The following is an 18,540-nucleotide window of genomic DNA, read 5'->3' as shown; positions in this document are numbered from 1 at the left end:
TCACCTCTACTTCAGACCGATTTGGATAAGCCCTGCGAGAAATCTCCATTCAAGCTCTTTTGTTGGGAAGAATGAAATGAGTGTTTGAATAAATGCCAGAGTCAGAGAGATGAGTCTGTAGCTGTTGACAACATTTTTGTCCTTCCAGGCCAGTCAAGTCTGGAATTACATTTGTTTCTTAACTTCATCTTCATATACAATGCCCGTTTATGGATGAGGGACTAGCCTCAGAAAGACAAAACAACTTGTCCAAGGTCTTGGAGCTTGTCCATGACAGGGCCTAAACTCACCCTGGTTCTGCCTGACTCCAGTCCCCATACTTTAACCATATGTCACTCCTCACCACCTTCCAACATTCCCTGCAGCCTCATGTACTGTCCCTACCCTCCCTCCCACCCCTCAACCCCTGCACAGCACAGATGCAGCACACAGGTCTGAATTGTAGTTGCTTTATTAGAGTCAGCCTGATGGGGACAGGTGTCTGGATTCCAACTTCAGGTGAGAATGGCAGGAAGACTGAGCTCAGAGCAGGCATCAGTGGTAAAGATTCACCTCCCAAAACAGTTCAGTTTAGAAGTTCAGTGACATCCTTCTTTATCGTGTCCACTGCGTAGTGGATGCATTCCTTGCTGGTGGTGATGGTGCCCTAAAGAGAGTGAGATGACAAGAGAAGAGGTCGTGAGCCCCCAGCAGGGCTATCCTATCTCCCCAGGTCACTCCCACTCCTCCCCATCAGTGACTGAGCTCCATCCCCAGCAAGAACCACTGGCCCACAGCCACCACTGGAGGGGCTGTGATCAGTCAGGCCAGGATGAGGATGGCTCCTAATTGCCCAGGCACAGGTATTGGTCAGGTATTTCAACAACCAACAGAACCAGAAAGGGAAAGAAATGAGGTGGTTCGGGAGGGTATGGTGGGGCTGGGCCTAAGAGAGGGGCAAGGTGGCTGAGTCAGTTTCTGTGGTCTCTCCTGTACCTAAGACTCATCAGGTGCATCGGATGAATGTTTATGCATGTGTTGTAAACAATCTCATGTGCCCTGTGTGCCTACATTAATGCAAGAAACTCTGCTTCTTGAAAAACCTCTCATTTTGCAGTTAGCACTTCGGGGGAAATAGAGTAAGGGACAGACTGTTCAAAATCCACTTGACTGTGTAAAAAGAGCAATAAAGACAGCTCATCAGGAGGTATATATTGATAGCCCTGGTGAGCAGCTACCCATAAGTAGAAGGTGTCTCAGGGACCTTGGGACTAACACGACATAGTAGGAATTCTGGCTTGTGGACACTGCAACAATGAGGTGGGAGTGGGGCTCGGAGCCAGAAGAATTGTCATCAAGGTGGGCACAAGAGGGAGTGAAACAGACTGGAAGCCAGAAGCCTTGCAAAGCCAGCGAGTCCCTTCTGGGAAGAGTCTAAAAGTGGTGCTCATTTTTTTGCTTTTGTTTTTTGTTAATCCTTACCCAAGGATATTTTTTCCATTGGTTTTTGGAGAGAATGGAAGAGAGAAACATTGATGTGTCCCATCGAGATTGATGGCCTCCCACACGCTCCCTGACTGAGGCCAGGGATTGAACCTGCAACCCAGGGACATGCTGTTGGTTGGGAATTGGACCCGCAACTCTCCATGCGTAGGCCAACACTCTAACCCACATGTGTCAAACACAAGGCCCTCAGGCCAAATCCAGCCTGCCAGGCCTTGCAATGTGGCCCGCACCGCGCTGTCATCACTGCACTCCGCTGTCAGTTTATGACATTGTCAGTTTATGACTGTTCAGTAAACCATTCGGCTCGTGATTTAGGCTGGATTTTAGATTTTGGCCCCTTCTCTGATTGAGTTCGACACCCCTACTCTAACCACTTAGCCACGCTGGCCAGGGCAGTGCTCATTTTTGATATTTCTAAAATAGAGCATCAGGACTCCTACTTGTGCAGGAACTGAAGTCTCTCTTTCCTGCCAAAGGTTAAAATTCTACTCCTGCAATGTTAGCTCCCCTAGTCTGGGGAAAATCACACAAGCCAACATGCTTTCTATGTTACACTGGCATTAGTCCCCTGTTTTCCAGTTGTGTGAGCTAATCGGCACAATAGGGACATGTATGATAGAACAGGTTGGATGTGCATGTAGCATGTGGTTGTATGTTATACATGCTGTGGAGTGGAGCTAGATTTATGAGCTTGACTATAGCTCTTATCTGTCATGTACCCCATGCTGTCATGGTCTATTTTTATGTGACATTTTGCAATATGATGTATGCATGTCGCCAGAGTAAGGGTTGGGGGGAGGAGAATAAATTACCATGACGATCAGATCCAATATCTTGGATTTGATTCCCGCCTCATTGTAGCAGTCCTGGATTTTTTCAAAGGCTACTTTTTCTGCTTGGGTAGCGTGGACCAGATCAAGGCTGATATCCAACAGTGACTTGCTTCCAACAGCCAACGTACCAAAGATTCCATAAAAAACAGGGCAAGCTTCCGCTGAAGACAACAGACAAAAAACACCCCTTCGAAGGAATCCCAGGGTGAAAGGTTCCTGTTTCCCCACCACCTGAAAGTAACTCACATAGCCAGTGTGTCCTGACTCACCTTCCACGACACCTGCCCTCTCCCAGGACTACTTACACCCCAGCCAGAGCGCACATTCTCTAAGAGGCACTCCCAGCCGAGAGGGGCAGTAAGAAGGGCTAGGATTAGAGCCCCTAATGGCCCCAGACATCCCAGCCTTTCAAATAAGCACCACTACCCCATTCACTGCCCCTATGTGTGCATAACTGCTGACCCTCCATCTCCAAGCCTCTCCCTCCATTGAAAGACTGGAAACCTCGGGGGCTTTCTGCAGGACTCCTGGGCAGTGATCTCCCAGCTGATCCCTAAGTTTGCTGCTAGAAGCTGCCCAGAGATCCCCATGGTGGCAGGGTGTGAGACACAGCAGGACAAAGATCAGGAAGGCCATCTCTTCTCTCCTTCCTATTCTTACCCATCTGGATGCCCAGCTCTCTGGTCACCAGCACGGCCAGCACAAGCAGTGTTGCCTTCATCATGTCAGCTGATGGAATGCTCTGCCCAGGGCAGAGTTTCTGCTACTTTATAAACAAGTTCCTTGAGCCCATCCCACACCCTAGGAGCTCCAACAGCCTGAGGGCAGGAAGCTGGCACATGTGGCCCCTCAGCCATCAGGGTGTTAAATGCGGGAAGCAAACTCCGAGAGCAAACCTGGAGATGTGGTCTTTACCTTTGCCAAAAACCAACCGGAACTGACATTTCTAATTTACTTCACTCTGGGCCAAATGTTCTGTTGTCCAGCACCATCTGTCACATCTTTCCTGGTCATTCTTCCCCTAAACTATTCTGGCTCCAAGTGCAATACTCTCCCAAAATGTAGAAACAGAAGTCACAGGAGGGGTCAAGGTGAGTCTATGCCACTGTAGCTAAACAAGAAATCACCCGGAAAACTGACAGGCAGGTTGAATTTCTGGAGGTGAGTATGGGGAGAGGGGCCTGACTGGAGCCCCTTGAACAGCATAGCTGCTGCAGTAGCTGGATGGGGCCTCAAGAAGGGGTGACCCCCGTCCTTGGGCTCTGAGTCACTCACTGTCAGGGAAGTTGTAGGACTTGTGGCCATGAGGTTTCCTCGGGGTTGGTAATGCTCCATTTTTAGATCCCACCACCAGTTTCCCTCTTACCCTCTTACCCAAGGGGGCAGATTTCTTGGCACCTTCTTGACTCCCAGTGGCTCCAGCCTTGTTGCTTCACCTAGCTGTCTCTCCCTCCAGCAGTGAACCTGCCCTGAGAGGGGCTGACTGCATAGCACATCCGGAAACATGAGTTCTCGAGCAGGTGTGGATTGTGCAGTCTGTCTCTGTGTCAGAAGAGACAGGGGTGTCCACAGCCCTACAAGCCATTGTGGACTACAGACTAGAGTGCCAGTCAAACAGAGGTGGCACTCAAGCTGCTCAAACTCTCTCAAGAGTTAAACTGAGCCTTCTGCTCCAGGAAAATCGTTTGTTGGCATTAACAAGTTGAGACAGTTCATGAAAACTCAGCAGAAAGAATAAAGTATGAAGTCATAATCCAAAGTATAAAGTAATACATGTGAGTCCACCCTGATGTAAATTATTAAATAAATAAATCAATGGTGGAGAAGAGAAATGCTCCTTACAGAAGCACTCCAAGCAATCCGCAGACCAACGCCCAGGAGGTGGCACGCACCACCCTCCCCAATTAAGAGGGGCCAGACTGAGTGACTGAAAAGAGGGAAACAGGAAAACAGTGCAGAAACCTAGCAAAAATGATATTATCAAGTGACCAAGGCTAAAATGACCAGAGATAAAGCATTGATGCTACAGATGTCTGGATGTGATGTGACAAGGCACTTCACCTCTGTGCTGTCTTCCCAAGAACCCAAAGTCTAAACCCCAGTCTAAGTTATGAGAAGTGCTCAGACAAACTCAGCTCTGGGGCCACTCCACACTACCTGGCCAGTGCTCCTCATGGCAGCCAAGGTCATGACAAGGAAACAAGGAGAGGCTGAGAAGCCGACCCAGCCTGAAGAACCAGGAGGGCATAACAATGAACACAGTGTGCTTAAGGTGTGGGTTGAATCCTGGAACACGAGGAGCATCAATGGACAAACTAGTGTGAAATCCAATAAGTTTGAAGTTCAGTTAATAGAGTAATGTGCCAATGTCAGTTAAGAAGTTTTAACACATCTTTGTCACTTTTCTGTAAATTTAAAATGATCTCAAGATAAAAATTAATTAAGATAAAAACTTCCATTAGGAAAGAGCTACACATGTTGCGACTCCTCTGCTGGCCTGTCCCGCAGTTAGTCCCCCGACCTCACCAAGTGTCCCCACCATCTGGAGACGTCTCCGAGGGTCTTGTGGCACACACCCCACCCCCGGGGCTGGGCGGCATCAGCTCACAGAGCTGGGGGAGGACTGCAGGAACTTCCCTGTGAAGGACCGCGGACGTGTGATTCTCGCCAGGTGTACCCCCACACGGAAACTGCTCCAGGAAGAGCAAGAGCCACCTGTGCCACTGAGGGCATGTAGTGTTTACTTTCTCAGCTGACCGGTGCCCAAGAGCTTCCAAGGGGCATCAGTGACCTGAGGCCTCATGGGGTAATCCTCAGAGGGCGGGCCCTGGGCATCAGTAGCCATGGCAAGGAAAGACTCTGTAGGGGCCAATCAACAGCTGGAGTTTAGTACTTGGTGCCTCTTGGCCACGAACAGTTACCGGATATGAATCCTGTTTGGCATAGTGTTCTGATTGGGATCAGAAAACATGTGCTGTGTTCAACTCTGGGCTTCAGCAAACCTTATTCCAGCAAAAAAGCTCCTTAATTCTGATTTATCAAAGCATTTCAAACCTTTATCTTATTTAATTAATCCAAAGCACATGTATAGCAAATGTAAGTGAAGTGTTCCGTTTATTTTTTAATTGATTTTTTACAGAGAGGAAGGGAGAGGGATAGAGAGCTAAAAACATCGATGATGAGAGAAACATTGACCAGCTGCCTCCTGCACATCCCCCAACAGGGATGTGCCCGCAACCAATGTACATGCCCTTGACCAGAATCGAACCTGGGACCTTTCCATCCACAGACCAAAGCTCTATCCACTGAGCCAAACCGGTTTCGGCAAAGTGTTCCTTTTTATATAAACTCCAAAGAAATGAGATATTCCTTCCATTCATCTAATAAACATTGATGAAGCACCTACGGTGTGTCAGCCGAGGTCCCAGTCCTACGGATGTGGCAGTACGCACAGCAACGCCCTCACGTTCCTGGTGCTCATCAGACATCTAAGAGGGAGTGGAGGACAAGCCACAATGGCAAGAAGTGCTATGGAGAAAGATGAAGTTGGGGGAGAACAGATGCTATGGTAGAGGGTCTCCCTTTTACATAAGGGGTCAAGAGTGTGGGGGAGTCTCTCTGATAAGGTGACAGTTGCAGTGATCTGAGGAATTAGGCAGTGAATTGTGCTGCACTTGGAGAAAGAGATTTCCAGGCAGGGAGGGCAACACCTGCAAAGAGCCTCTGCAGAATACTTGATGTGACCAAGAAGCAGAATGGAGGCCAGTGAAGGTGGAGAGAAGCACAGGGATTCATTTAGAGAGGCCGCAGGGCAGGGAGGAGAGGGCTAGTGTACAAATCGCACAGGGGTTGTGGGCCACAGCAGGCTTGGCTTTTCTTTATATTGTAGCTATAAAGAAGTGATATGTGAATAGTACAGAGAAACGCAAAAGATTGGGGAGGACATGAAATTTCTCTGTCAGATTGAGGTGCTATCAAAATAAGCAGATGCAGGGAGAAATCAAGATGGCAGCATAGGTAAACACCTGAACTTGCTGCCTGGCACAACCACTTTAAAACTACAACTACAAGTAAAAGACAAAATGAATATCATCCAGAGCCACAGGAAGGCTGGCTAAGTGGAAATTCTACAACTAGAAGGAAAGAGAAAAGCACACAGACTGAGAGAAGCTGTGGAAGTAAAGTGCAGAGATACGGAGGTGCGCAAGTGGAGAGCTGGCAACTGAGGATGCAGTTGGCTTTTTCAAACCACAGGGAGACACAAGCTCCTGACTGCTCTGAACTCTAGTTCTGGGCAAGACTCTGCAGACCCAGGCTCATAAGGGGAGAAACTGAACTGTCTGGCAGCAGGCACAACTCAAGGGCACTTTCTCTCAGAAGTGCTTGCAGCGATTACCAAGGGACACTGAGACCCGGGGGCCTCTTAGGGCAGGGCTGACGGGAAGCCATTGCTGTTTTCTCTGCCCTGAGACTCTGCCCCACCAAGCTGTGCACAGAGGCTTTTGTGTATGAATGGCTTGGTCCTTTGAAATCTAAACTTATCTAACAAACTGAAGCTGAGTCAGTGAGACCTAGACTATCCAAAAGAAGGCCCAAGGCCCCACAGCAACTTGCATTGCTTCACAGCTGGGTCTCATCTGGGCACCTCCAAAACCCAAACAAAGAAGAGGAATCTGCATAACTCTCCATAGTTCCTGCTGAGTGGCCTCAGACAGAGGCTAAATTACCACCTCCTTGGAGATCCAAGAGCCAGTGTACCCAGGGGTCAGAGTAGGACCATCCACATTACAACTCCTCAGATCCTAAGGGGCACATTCAGGGGACAAAGCCCCACTGAAGCAAGTCTTGCCTCATAAGGGTGTCTCCAGCACAGAAGTTCTCCCATCTCAGACACAGCTGATCCTCACAGCCAACTGGCCAGGAGTTTAATTCCTCCCAGTAAGCCAAAACCAGTTTGGCTCAGTGGTAGAGCGTCAGTCTGTGGACTGAAAGGTCCCTGGTTCGATTCCCGTCAAGGGCATGTACCTTGGTTGCGGGCACATCCCCGGTAGGGGGTGTGCAGGAGGCAGCTGGTCGATGTTTCTCTCTCATCAATGTTTCTAGCTCTCTATCTCTCTCCCTTCCTCTCTGTAAAAGATCAATAAAATATATTTTTTAAAAAATTCCTCCCAGTAATACCAACAACAATCAAGAATTAACTATAACAAGACTGTACACACAGACCATAAAGGGGTGCCCAAGTGGGCCCTATAGGACACCTACTACACAAAGCCACTCTATCAACTCAGGGAAGTAGCCAAAATGTGGAGACAAAGAAACCGGTCACAAATGAAAGAAATGGAGAATTGGAGAGATCCAAGATGGCGGCATAAACATCTAAACTGCTACTATGCACAACAATTTCAAAACTACAACTAAAAGACAAAATGTCTATCACCCAGAACCACGGGAAAGCTGAGTGGAAGCTCTACAACTAGACTGAAAGAGAAAAGAGCATTCAGGGCACAAGCGCCAAAAAACTGAGGTACAGAACGTGCTCGCACATGATTTGGCTGGCGGTGGATCCTGGCTGGTGGAGGGCATTGCTTTATTCAGCCCAAAGAGAAACAAGCTCCCAATCTCTCTGAAATCCAGTTTCTGGGGAGAAGCTGAACTCTCTGCCATCAGTTCAGAAAGTGAGGGTGGCTTGCTTGCAGAGCTGCACACAAGAATAATTGTTTGCTGTGCTGGGGCACGAGAAGTTGGGACGCAGTTGGAGAGGCAGAGATGGCTGACTAGCAACCATTGCTGTTTGCCACACCCTAGCCTAGTGACACCCTGAGATTCTGCCCCGCACAATCTACAAACACACCCAAGCTCCAAACAGCGGCTTTTGCATACAAATGGCCTTCTCTATTGCAATTTAACCTAGCAAACTTGCAACCCAGTGCAGACAGCTCCAAAGCCTTCAAGATCCAACCAGGGAGGGGAGGACTGTGGTTCTTGCTATAGCTCCTGCAGGGTGGCCTCAGACAGTAGCTGAACTGCACTCCATTGGAGATCCAGAAGCCAGTGTACCTAGTGATCAGTGTGAGACACCAGATTTCAACTCCTCACATCCATAAGTTACACATTCAGGAGACAGATTCTGAGCACCAAAGCCCCAATGAAACAAGGCCTGCACCATAAGCATGTCTCCAGCGCAGCAGTTCTTCCATTATAGACACAGTGGGTCCTCACAGCCAATTGGCCTGGAGGTCAATTCCTCCCAGTGTACCAACAGCAATCAAGGCTTAACTACACCAAGACTTTGCACTCAGCCCACAAAGGGGTGTACCAAGAGCGACCACCTCGGGTGATTGGGGAAGCCGAGCTACTGGCTGCTATAGATCACCTACCACACAAAGCCACTCCATCAACACAGGGAGGCAGCCAAAATGCGGAGACACAGAAGCATGTCACGAATGGGAGAGGTGGAGGAAAGTAAACTACTGGACAGCACAGAGTTCAGAACCACATTTATAAGGTTACTCAAGAATCTTCTAAAAACTGCTGAGAAACTTGAAGAGACCTTCATGGACCTTAATGAGAATGCCAACAAAATGGAAAAGGACCAGTCAGAAATTAAGCATACACTCTCTGAAATAAAGAATATACAGAAACTCAACTGGAGATCAATATACACTCCAAGAGTCAAACCAAAGATCTGGAATATGAGGAAACAAAAAAACACACAAACAGAGAGGCAGAAAGAAAGAAGAATCCAAAAGTGTGAGGATAGTGTAGGGAGCCTCTGGGACGGCTTTAAGCATACCAACATCTGGATTTTTGGGGTGCCAGAAGAAGAGAGAGAGCAGGATATTGAATGCCTATTGAAAGAAATAATGACAGAAAAGTTTCCCTACCTGATGAAAGAAATAGACTTAGAAGTCCAGGAGGTGCACAGAACCCCAAACAAGAGAAATCCAAAGAGGACCACACCAGGACACATCATAATTAAAATGCCAAGGGCAAAAGACAAAGAGAGAATCTTGAAAGCAGCAAGAGAAAAAACAATTAGTTACCTACAAGGGAGCACCCATATGACCGTCAGCTGATTTCTCAACAGAAACTATGCAGGCCAAACAGGAGTGGCAAGAAATATTCAAAGTGATGAATAGCAAGAACCTACAACCAAGATTCCTCTACCCACCAAAACAATCATTCAGAATTGAAGGTCAGATAAAGAACTTCACAGACAAGAAAAAGCTAAAGAAGTTCATCATCACCAAACCAGGATTACATGAAATGCTAAAGGGTATTCTTTAAGAAAAGGAAGAAGAAGAAAAAGATAAAGGTAAAAATTATGAACAACAAAAAGGCATCAAATACATACAGGCCAACAAGTGAATAAAAAAATCTTAAGAACAGAATGGACTGGTGTATATAATAGAATCAGGGACATAGAAAAGGAGTGGACTGACAGACCTCCAGGGGAAAGGGTTTTGAGGGGTGCGGGAAGAGACTGGACAAAAATCATATACCTATGAATGAGACAGTGGGGGAGGGGTGGTAAAGGCATGGGGTGAGGTAGGAACCAAGTGGATGGGAGCTATGGGAGGGAAAAGAGGAACAACTGTAATAATCTGAACAATAAAGATTTAATTAAAAAACAAAGTAATAATAATAATAGTCAGGTGCAGACTTGGTCTACAGGCAACTAGGTCTTCTGGGTCAGCATGTAGGGGAGGATTCAGGGCTCAGAAACAGATTCAGGGGTCTGGCTCAAGGGAGGTCACTCAGCATGTCAAGAACACTGTGATGAAAACAGGGGAGGCAGCAGTCACCAGAGAGCCTGTAATCTAGCCTTCCCTTGGCTTGTGCTAGCTGTGAGGCCAGCTAAGCACTGAGCTTCCTGAGAAATCCTTAGTGGGGACCAGACCGCCGACAAGGACACAGGTCGTTGTGATAGGCTGACCCTGGGTATCCCTCCGGAGGCCTTATTTGGGGACCTTTTTGCCCCTTTTCCTAGTCAACCTAGGATATTTCAGTTCTTTTTTTTTTTTTTTTTTTTTTTTTAATATATTTTATTGATTTTGTACAGAAAGGAAGAGAGAGACAGAGAGTTAGAAACATCAATGAGAGAGAGTCTTTGATCAGCTGCCTCCTGCACACCCCCCACTGGGGATATGCCCGTAACCAAGGTACATGCCCTTGACTGGAATCAAACCCGGGACCTTTCAGTCCCCAAGCCGACGCTCTATCCATTGAGCCAAACCGGTCTCGGCGGATATTTCAGTTCTTAAGCTTTTAGTGTCACTGACCTCCGACAGCCCTGGAGAGGACAGGGAGGCTGAGCCAGTGCCCTGTGTTGACTTGAGGGATTTAGGATTTTGCCAATGTATACACTTCCTGCCTTCACAGCCCCAGGGAATTCCAACCTGTGACCTTGGCAGAATCTCCTGGAAAAGGAGGCATCAGATACAGGCCCCTCCTTTACTCCCCTCCCCCCGTTGTGGGGCCAACAGCAAGTATAAAAGGGTTCCAGGGTAGGTAGGGAGCACCTGCCAACTGCACCATGATGGGGGCCGGTGCCCTCGCGCTGCTCTGGGCTGCCTCGCTCCTGATCTCCAGTGGAAGTGGGTGCCTGGGGACATGGATTCTCCGGGGGTTTAAGGCCTCCCGGGCAGTCCTGAGTGTGTCTGGGGGGTAAGGGAAGAGTGTGTTTTCATGAGTGTCTTTCAGGACTGTGTGTCAGCTGGCTTTGTGTTTCAGATTGTGGCATTTGCCCAGCCGTGAAAAAAGACGTTTACATATTCCTGACGGGATCCCCAGACGAATATGTTGCACAAGTGAAAAAGTACCAAAATGACTCTTTAATATTGGCCAATGCCAGAAAACTGAAGAACTGCGTTGACCAGAAACTGACAGAAGAGGATAAGGAGAATGCTATCAGCATGCTGGTGGGTCTGGCTCTGTGTGTGTGTGTGTGTGTGTCTGTGTGTCTGTCTGTGTGTGTGTGTGTGTGTGTGTGTGTGTGTGTGTGTGTCTGCTCTGATGCCTGCCTGGGATCTGCTCAGATGTCTCCTCTCCACATAGCCCTTCCCTGAGAATCAAGGAGGAAAGAGAACTCCCTGAATGAGGAGGTGGAGAGGATGTGTGGGCACCAAAGGTGTGGGGAAGGGCCAGCCGGGAAGGCTCAGTCTAGCCCTCGAGCTTTTGGGCTGGCCCTGACCACTCGCATCTGCTGGGCCACCAGCCTAACACCCTCCAGGCCCTCCTGTCTGTGTGACACCACCTGGCCTCAGTGTCAGGCCCTGACTCAGCCTCTCCAGCTCACCAGTCTGGATCTTCAAATCATTGGCATTGAGTCCTTTACCTTAACTCCTCGAGTTCCCTACTCCATCCCCACTAAAACCCTTATTTGCTTTCTTCTCCGGATCCCAGAGGGCCATTCTGTACCTCAAATGCCAGGAGAGGAGGCACCTTCCAAAAGTCCCCTTCCAACCTCCAACTTTGAGTTGCCCCAAGTGATGATGGAGACATGCCACTCCTTCAGCTGCACGTGTCCACAGGACAGGAGGACACAATAGACTGAGCTCCCCTCCTGGAAACTCCCAGGTGCTCTGGGACCCACCAGTCCTCCTCAGCAGCCTCTTCCTGTTCTATCTAGCACTGCCCTCCACCTCACCATGGTGACCCTTCCTCCTCTCTCTGTTCCATTGGTGGGAGCTTTTAGGTACATCCTGGGATTCTCTTGTGGTGCAGGAGATAGTGAGGAACCCACTTTTACCTGCTCAGATCCAAGGGTTACCATTCCAATAGGGCTGCCGGCCCTTCTCAGAAGGCCCAGGGCGTGTCCAATGCAGCTGGATGTCTTCTAGCCCTGAGGTCACCGGGCTTCCTGTCTTTCTCTTTGCAGAATAAAATATTCTCAAGTCGTTTATGTTAATGGAGCCATCCTTGCCAGGAGCCCCAGTGAAGCTGCTTGCCTGGTCATTAAGGAATTCTCTGCAATAGCCATGTCCACATGTCTGACTGAAGAACTCCAGTAATAAAAGCCTTGCAATTCAAGCGAGAGTGTTTGTTCCTTAGGGGCTTTGGGGAGTGGGCACACAATGGGGACCACTCATGTGACTTCCACCTGCAGCTGGATGTGAGGGCTGTCAGATGTCGTTCCTCCACTGAATTCAATATATGGGGGAGGGGAGGTGATAACTAGAACGGCTTATCGCATCTGTGGACCAGGATCCACTAGTCACATGCACTGTATGCCAGATTTCAGCCTCCCAGCAACCTTGAGAGATGGGAGTAAGCATCATAGTCTCACAAGTGAGGAAGCTGAGGCTCAGGATGTAACGTGTCTGCCAAAGACCACAGAGCTCCTGGGCAGCAGAATGTGCTGCACCCACTCCTGCCCCTCCTCTGCAGGGGAGACCAGCTCAGTGAGCTCACCTCGTGGCTGTACACATATCGCAGTCCCTCACTGGGCCTCTGGTTCCAACCTATAAAACAGAAATATTGTACCTCCCCTCTCCAGGGCCGCTTCGGTGCATGAGAAGGGGCCTCTGTGAGGAGAGAACGAGCCAGGGGTCAAGGTACCAGTGTAGTGCTGAACCCGGTCATTTCTTGTGCCTCAGTTTATCCTCATGCCAGCCCCCCAATTGCCGATTCTGCTGCCGCCACGTTGGCATCTGCAAGTTGGGTCTAATGCTCAGAATGGGGTCCAGGGTCCTGGAGCTTCAGAATGCCTCCTGTGGCTCTGCTCCATGACCATGACTCTGAGGCCTCTCAGGCCCTGTGCCACCCTGTGGTTCTGGCCTGACCTGCACCACTCTCTTATTGCTCCGTCCAACTGAGAGCCAAACCACAGGGCTCTTCCAGGAGGAGTTTCTAAGAGCCTCGTGGTGGAGAGCTCAGGAGAGGCCCCAGAGGTGATACAGAACAGCCATTGACCTCCTTGTGCTTTGAAGGTTGCAGGGAGAGGCCAACATCCCAGAGTACCCGGCTCTTGGTCTGTGCCCCACCGCTCTTGGTCAAGGGGGATGAGGCTTCTTCAGAAATGGAGAACTGCCTTTGGAAGCTAAGGAGTTGAGGGGGCATGTGCAGGTTATGGGGCAGAGACCCTTCTCATCACCCTCCCATGTGTCTGGGGCATGTATCCCACCATTCTCCCATTCTACAGATTTCAAAGTTCAGGGCTTCTAAAAGAGTGGCACTCACATGAGTTGGGTGGGTCTTACAATGTCTTAGGTAAAGACTCACCCTTGCTGTGGAGAGTTTATGGGTGTCATGGGTACTCCGCCCAAAGAGGAGGAGGAGATGAGTGGTGGGCAATATATCCTCTCTAGGACACAATCAGTTTCTTGGCTGTTACTTAACTCGCACAGAACTCCCTAGGGAATGCTGTGTACGGAGACATCTTGATATTGTCCATGTGCTCCCTCCCCTCCACTGCCTTCTTCCAACCTGTTGAATCTCTATCTAATCTGGAGGTAGGGGTGAGGGGAAATTAGCATCAGCTGCCCTTTCAAATCTTTTACTGTCGGACATCCATACCTTGGAGGTTTACATAGTAAATGTCAAAAACTGTGGGTTTTTATCTCTGATTCTAACATGGCTTTGCCTCTGAGATCATAGAAGTTCTGCCCATTTCTTCCTAGGCCCACTCCACCTGACTTCACCTAAAGCTGTGGTGGACAATCCTGTAGGCAGACATCTGCCTCCTCACACACTTGCATTTCTCTTTACAAGTTGGTGGCTTTTTACAGTCCCTGGGAGCTTGTTGCATGTTGTTAAGCTCACTCTGAAAGTGTAGGGGAATTGCTGTCATGGGGAGACCCTCTAACATTACCCCAGCCTCCCTGACTTCTGCTGGGTCAGCTCCGAGGTGAGTTCCACAGTGTCTCTGAGAAGGTGCCTAGTAAGCTTGAGTCCCAGTTGCCCATCTCCGTAGCCTTTTCTCACTTTCCTATTTAACTTCCTCTTAAACATCCTGAGATCACTTCTCAGATAAATTGCCTGCCCCCCAAGTCCTTATGTCTGGGTGTCCTCTGGTGGAAACCCAAACAAATTAGTAACTGCTGAATCAGGAAGAAAAGGCAGGCTAGTAAAAGAGGCTCAGTGAAGGCATAAGGAGGAAGAGGTGAGATTCACAATGGACTCCTCAGAAGTATCATCCATCCTTCATAGACAGTAGGGAACCCCACTACTGCAGTAGTGCAGTAGGGTGGCACTCTCCTGCCATTTATTTCTCTAGGGACCTTGCACTGCTGAATTCTCAAACTGCCCTGACGAGGTGCTTTTGTGGTGTACCCAACTCCAGCACAGGATAATCAATGGGGGATTTCAGACACAAGTATACACTGCTGAATTTTTTTAAAGTATAATTTCTTGATTGTTTTGACAGACAGGAAGGGAGATGGATTGAGAGTTAGAAACATTGATGAGAGAGAAGCATCAATCAGTGGCCTCCTGCACACTCCCTACTGGGGATGTGCCCGCAACCAAGGTACATGCCCTTGACCGGAATTGAACCTGGGACTCTTAAGTCTGCAGGATGAGCCAAATCAGTTAGGGCTACACTGCTTAATTTAATTGAGATCAGGGAGCCAGAAAGAGATATGGAGATGAAAGGAAATTCTGGGTGTAGTACAGATACATCAGAATTGAGACAAGCTCCCAACTTCATAAAAAAATAAAAAATAAAGGAATGAGACACCAATTAACAACCAGAAATAAAAGAAATGATGTCTTTATAATTCTACAATAAAAATAATAATAACTTGCCGAAACCGGGTTGGCTCAGTGGATAGAGTGTCGGCCTGCGGACTGAAAGGTCCTGGGTTCAATTCCAGTTAAGGGCATGTACATTGGCTCCGGGCACATCCCCAGTAGGGGGTGTGCAAGAGGCAGCTAATCGATGATTCTCTCTCATCAATGTTTCTAACTCTATCCCTCTCTCTTCCTCTCTGTAAAAAAATCAATAAAATATATTTTAAAATAATAATAATAATAATAACTAGATACTATGAAAAATGCCAATACATTTGATGGCTTAGGTGAAATGGACAACTTGCTTAAAGATGTGAATTACAAAACTGACTCAAGGCAAAAAGGAATATCTGAATATCTGTTAAGAAAATTTTCTAGTTAAAACTTTACATATAAAAAGCTCTAGCCTTATAAAGTTTTATTGGTGAATTATATAAAGCATTCAAAAAAAGAAATAATAGCAACCTTATATTAATGCTTTAAGAAAATGAAGAACAAAGGAACTTCCCAACTAATCTCTTGAAGCTTGAAGAATAATACTTTATCCTCATAATAAAATTGTTACAAGACAAAATTGTTACAAGAAAACTGTAGACCTAGTTGAAACTAAGATGGAGGCATAAGTAAACACCTGAACTGCTGCCTCATACAACAATTTCAAAACTACAACTAAAAGACAAAATGAACATCATCCAGAACCACAGGAAAGCTGGCTGAGAGGCAATTCTACAACTAGAAAGAAAAAGGAAAGCACACAGAGAATCAGAGGAGCTGCAAAAGGCTGAGGTACGGAGACATGCACATGGATGGCTGAGTGCCTGACTAGCTTTCTAAAGGTAAGAAGACAAAAGCTCTGACAATGCTAAACCCCAGTTCCGACTGCACTGAACCCCAGTTCCAGGCGAGACCCTGGGGATCCAGGTTTATACCTGGGGGTTGGGGGGATCTGGATTGTCAGGCAGAAACTCAGGGGAGCCTCAAAAGGCAGAGGTCTGAAGGCGTGCGTGATTGTGCGAAGAGAGGACTGACTGCTGAGTGCCTATGGCTTTCCCTAGTGGGTGGAAAATGGAAGTTCCCCAACTATGCTGAAGTCCAGTTCCAGGTGAGAATCATTGAGTTTCTCCCTCAATTGGGCAAAACTCGAGAGCGATTTACTCTTAGAAGTGTTTTCAGTGATTACCAAGAGACACTGGGACCCAGGGACATCATAGGGCAGGGCTGATGGAAAGCCAAGACCATCTGGTCAGCCCTGAGACTCTGCCTCATCCAAGCTGGGCACAAAGGCTTTTGCAATTTTGCAAGTCTTGTCCCATAAGGCTGTCCATCACAGAAGTTCTCCCGGTGTAGACACACTGATCTGCACAGCCAGTTGTCCTGGAGGTCAATTCCTCCCAGTGATACCAACAACAATCAAGACCTAACTACAACAAGGCTGTACACACAGTCCACAAATGGGGTGCACCAAGAGTGTCCACCTCAGGTAACTGGGGAGGCCAACCAACTGGGCAGTATAGGAAATCTAGCACACAAAGCTACCCTACCAACACAGGGAAGCAGTGAAAATGCGAAGACAAAGAAACAGATCACAAACTAAAGAAATGGAGGAAAACAAATGACTGGATACAGAGTTCAAAACAAGAGTTATGAGGTTTTTCAAGAAGCCAAATAAATTTAGTAAGATCCTTGAGGATATGAAAAAGGAACAACTGACTGAAATAAAAAATACTATACACGCCGAAACCGGTTTGGCTCAATGGATAGAGCGTCGGCTTGGGGACTGAAAGGTCCCGGGTTTGATTCCGGTCAAGGGCATGTACCTTGGTTGCGGGCATATCCCCAGTAGGGGGTGTGCAAGAGGCAGCTTATCGATGACTCTCTCTCACCGATGTTTCTAACTCTCTATCTCTCTCCCTTCCTCTCTGTACAAAATCAATAAAATATATATTTTTTAAAAATAATAAATAAAAAAATAAAAATACTATACAGAGACCCAACAGCAGACTAGAGGAATGCAAGAATCAAGTCAAAGATTTGAAATACAAAGAAGCAAAAAACACTCAACTGGAAAAGAATAAAGAATGTTGAAGATAATGTAAGAGGCCTCTGGGACAACTTCAAGCATACCAACATCAGAATTAAAGAATAGAGAGAGCAAGATACTTAAAACCTATTTGAAGAAATAATGATTGAAAACTTCCCCCATTTGGTGAAAGAAATAGACTTACAAGTCCAGGAAGTGCACAGAACCCCAAACAAGAGGAATCCAAAGACAAATCATAATTAAAATGCCAAGGGCAAAAGACAGAGAATCTTACAAGCAGCAAGAAAAACAGTTAACGACCTACAAGGGAGCACCCATCCGATTGTCAGCTGATTTCTCAACAGAAACTATGCAGTGGCAAGAAATATTCAAAGTAATGAATAGCAAGAATCTACAACCAAGATTACTCTACCCAGCAAGCTATCAATCAGAATTGAAGGTCAGCTAAAGAGCTTCACAGATAAGAAAAAGCTAAAGTTCATCAACACCAAACCAGTATTATATGAAATGCTGAAAGGTATTCTTTAAGAAGAGAAAGAAGAAGAAAAGGGTAAATATAAAAATTATAACAACAAATACATATCTATCAACAAAATCAAGTGAATTAAAAATCTGATGAACAGAATAATCTAATGAATATAATAGAATCAGGTACATAGAAAGGGAGTGGACTGAAAATTCTCAGGGGGAAAGGGGTGTGAGAGGTTCAGGAAAAGACTGGACAAAAATCGTGCACCTATGGATGAGGACAGTCGGGGGGAGGTAAGGGCAGAGGGTGGGGTGGGAACCAGGTGGAGTGAAGCTATTGGGGGGGAGGGAGGAACAATTGTAATAATCTGAACAATAAAGGTTTATTAAATTTAAAAAAGTGAAAACTAAAAAAAAAAAAAAAAAACTATAGACCAATACTCTTCATAAACATATTCATAAAGTTTCTTAACAAAATATTAGTAAATCAAATCCATCAACACAAAAAAAGAGTGATACATTATGACAAGATGCTGTTTATCCTGGGAATGCAAGGTTGGCTTAAAATTCTAAAAAAAAATCAATGTAATCTACTACATTAAGAATAATAGAGCCTGCTGGTGTGGCTCAGTGGTTGAGTATAAAACTTGGAACTAGAAGGTCACGGCTCAATTTCAGGCTAGGGCACATACTCAAGTTGTGAGCTCAATTCCCAGTATGGGGCATGCAGGAGGCAGCCAATCAATTCTCTCTTCCTCTCTGAAATCAATTAAAAATATATATATTTTTAAAATGTCTCTAACTTCTGTCACCATTTCCTCTCCTCCCAAATGGCTTTCACTACCATCATTCTACCAACAGCTCCCTTTGTTCTCATTAGATCCAATGAAGGACTTTCAGTCCTCTTTTCAACCTGCAGTCTATTGGTCTCCTCTCTTCTTATTGAAGTCCTTCCCCTTGTCTTCCACAACCTCACCTGGA

General features: G+C 46.9%; 2 protein-coding genes across 2 annotated transcripts in view; one reads left to right on the top strand and one right to left on the bottom strand.

The window, feature by feature from the left end:
- ZNF550 (zinc finger protein 550) overlaps positions 1-12,348 on the top strand; it is a 30,623-nt gene extending 18,275 nt beyond the window's left edge. The window contains exons 4-5 of the mRNA XM_084905746.1: positions 11,052-11,239; positions 12,199-12,348. Coding sequence (XP_084761872.1) covers positions 11,052-11,239; positions 12,199-12,228 — 218 coding nt within the window. The 3' untranslated portion in view covers positions 12,229-12,348. The remainder of the gene's footprint in view (positions 1-11,051; positions 11,240-12,198) is intronic.
- Positions 153-3,042, bottom strand: LOC311610326 (major allergen I polypeptide chain 2-like; the record flags this gene model as incomplete). The annotated part of the gene is made up of 3 exons (XM_084861419.1): positions 153-646; positions 2,298-2,479; positions 2,979-3,042. The coding sequence occupies 3 exons, from the start codon at positions 3,040-3,042 to the stop codon at positions 566-568; spliced, it is 327 nt and encodes a 108-aa protein (XP_084717545.1). The 3' UTR covers positions 153-565.
- Positions 12,349-18,540: the final 6,192 nt, after the last annotated feature.

The sequence above is a fragment of the Pipistrellus hanaki genome (genome assembly GCF_964339955.1).
Source record: "Pipistrellus hanaki genome assembly, chromosome: 15".
Lineage (NCBI taxonomy): Eukaryota > Metazoa > Chordata > Mammalia > Chiroptera > Vespertilionidae > Pipistrellus > Pipistrellus hanaki.
This window is presented reverse-complemented; position numbering and strand designations above follow the sequence as displayed.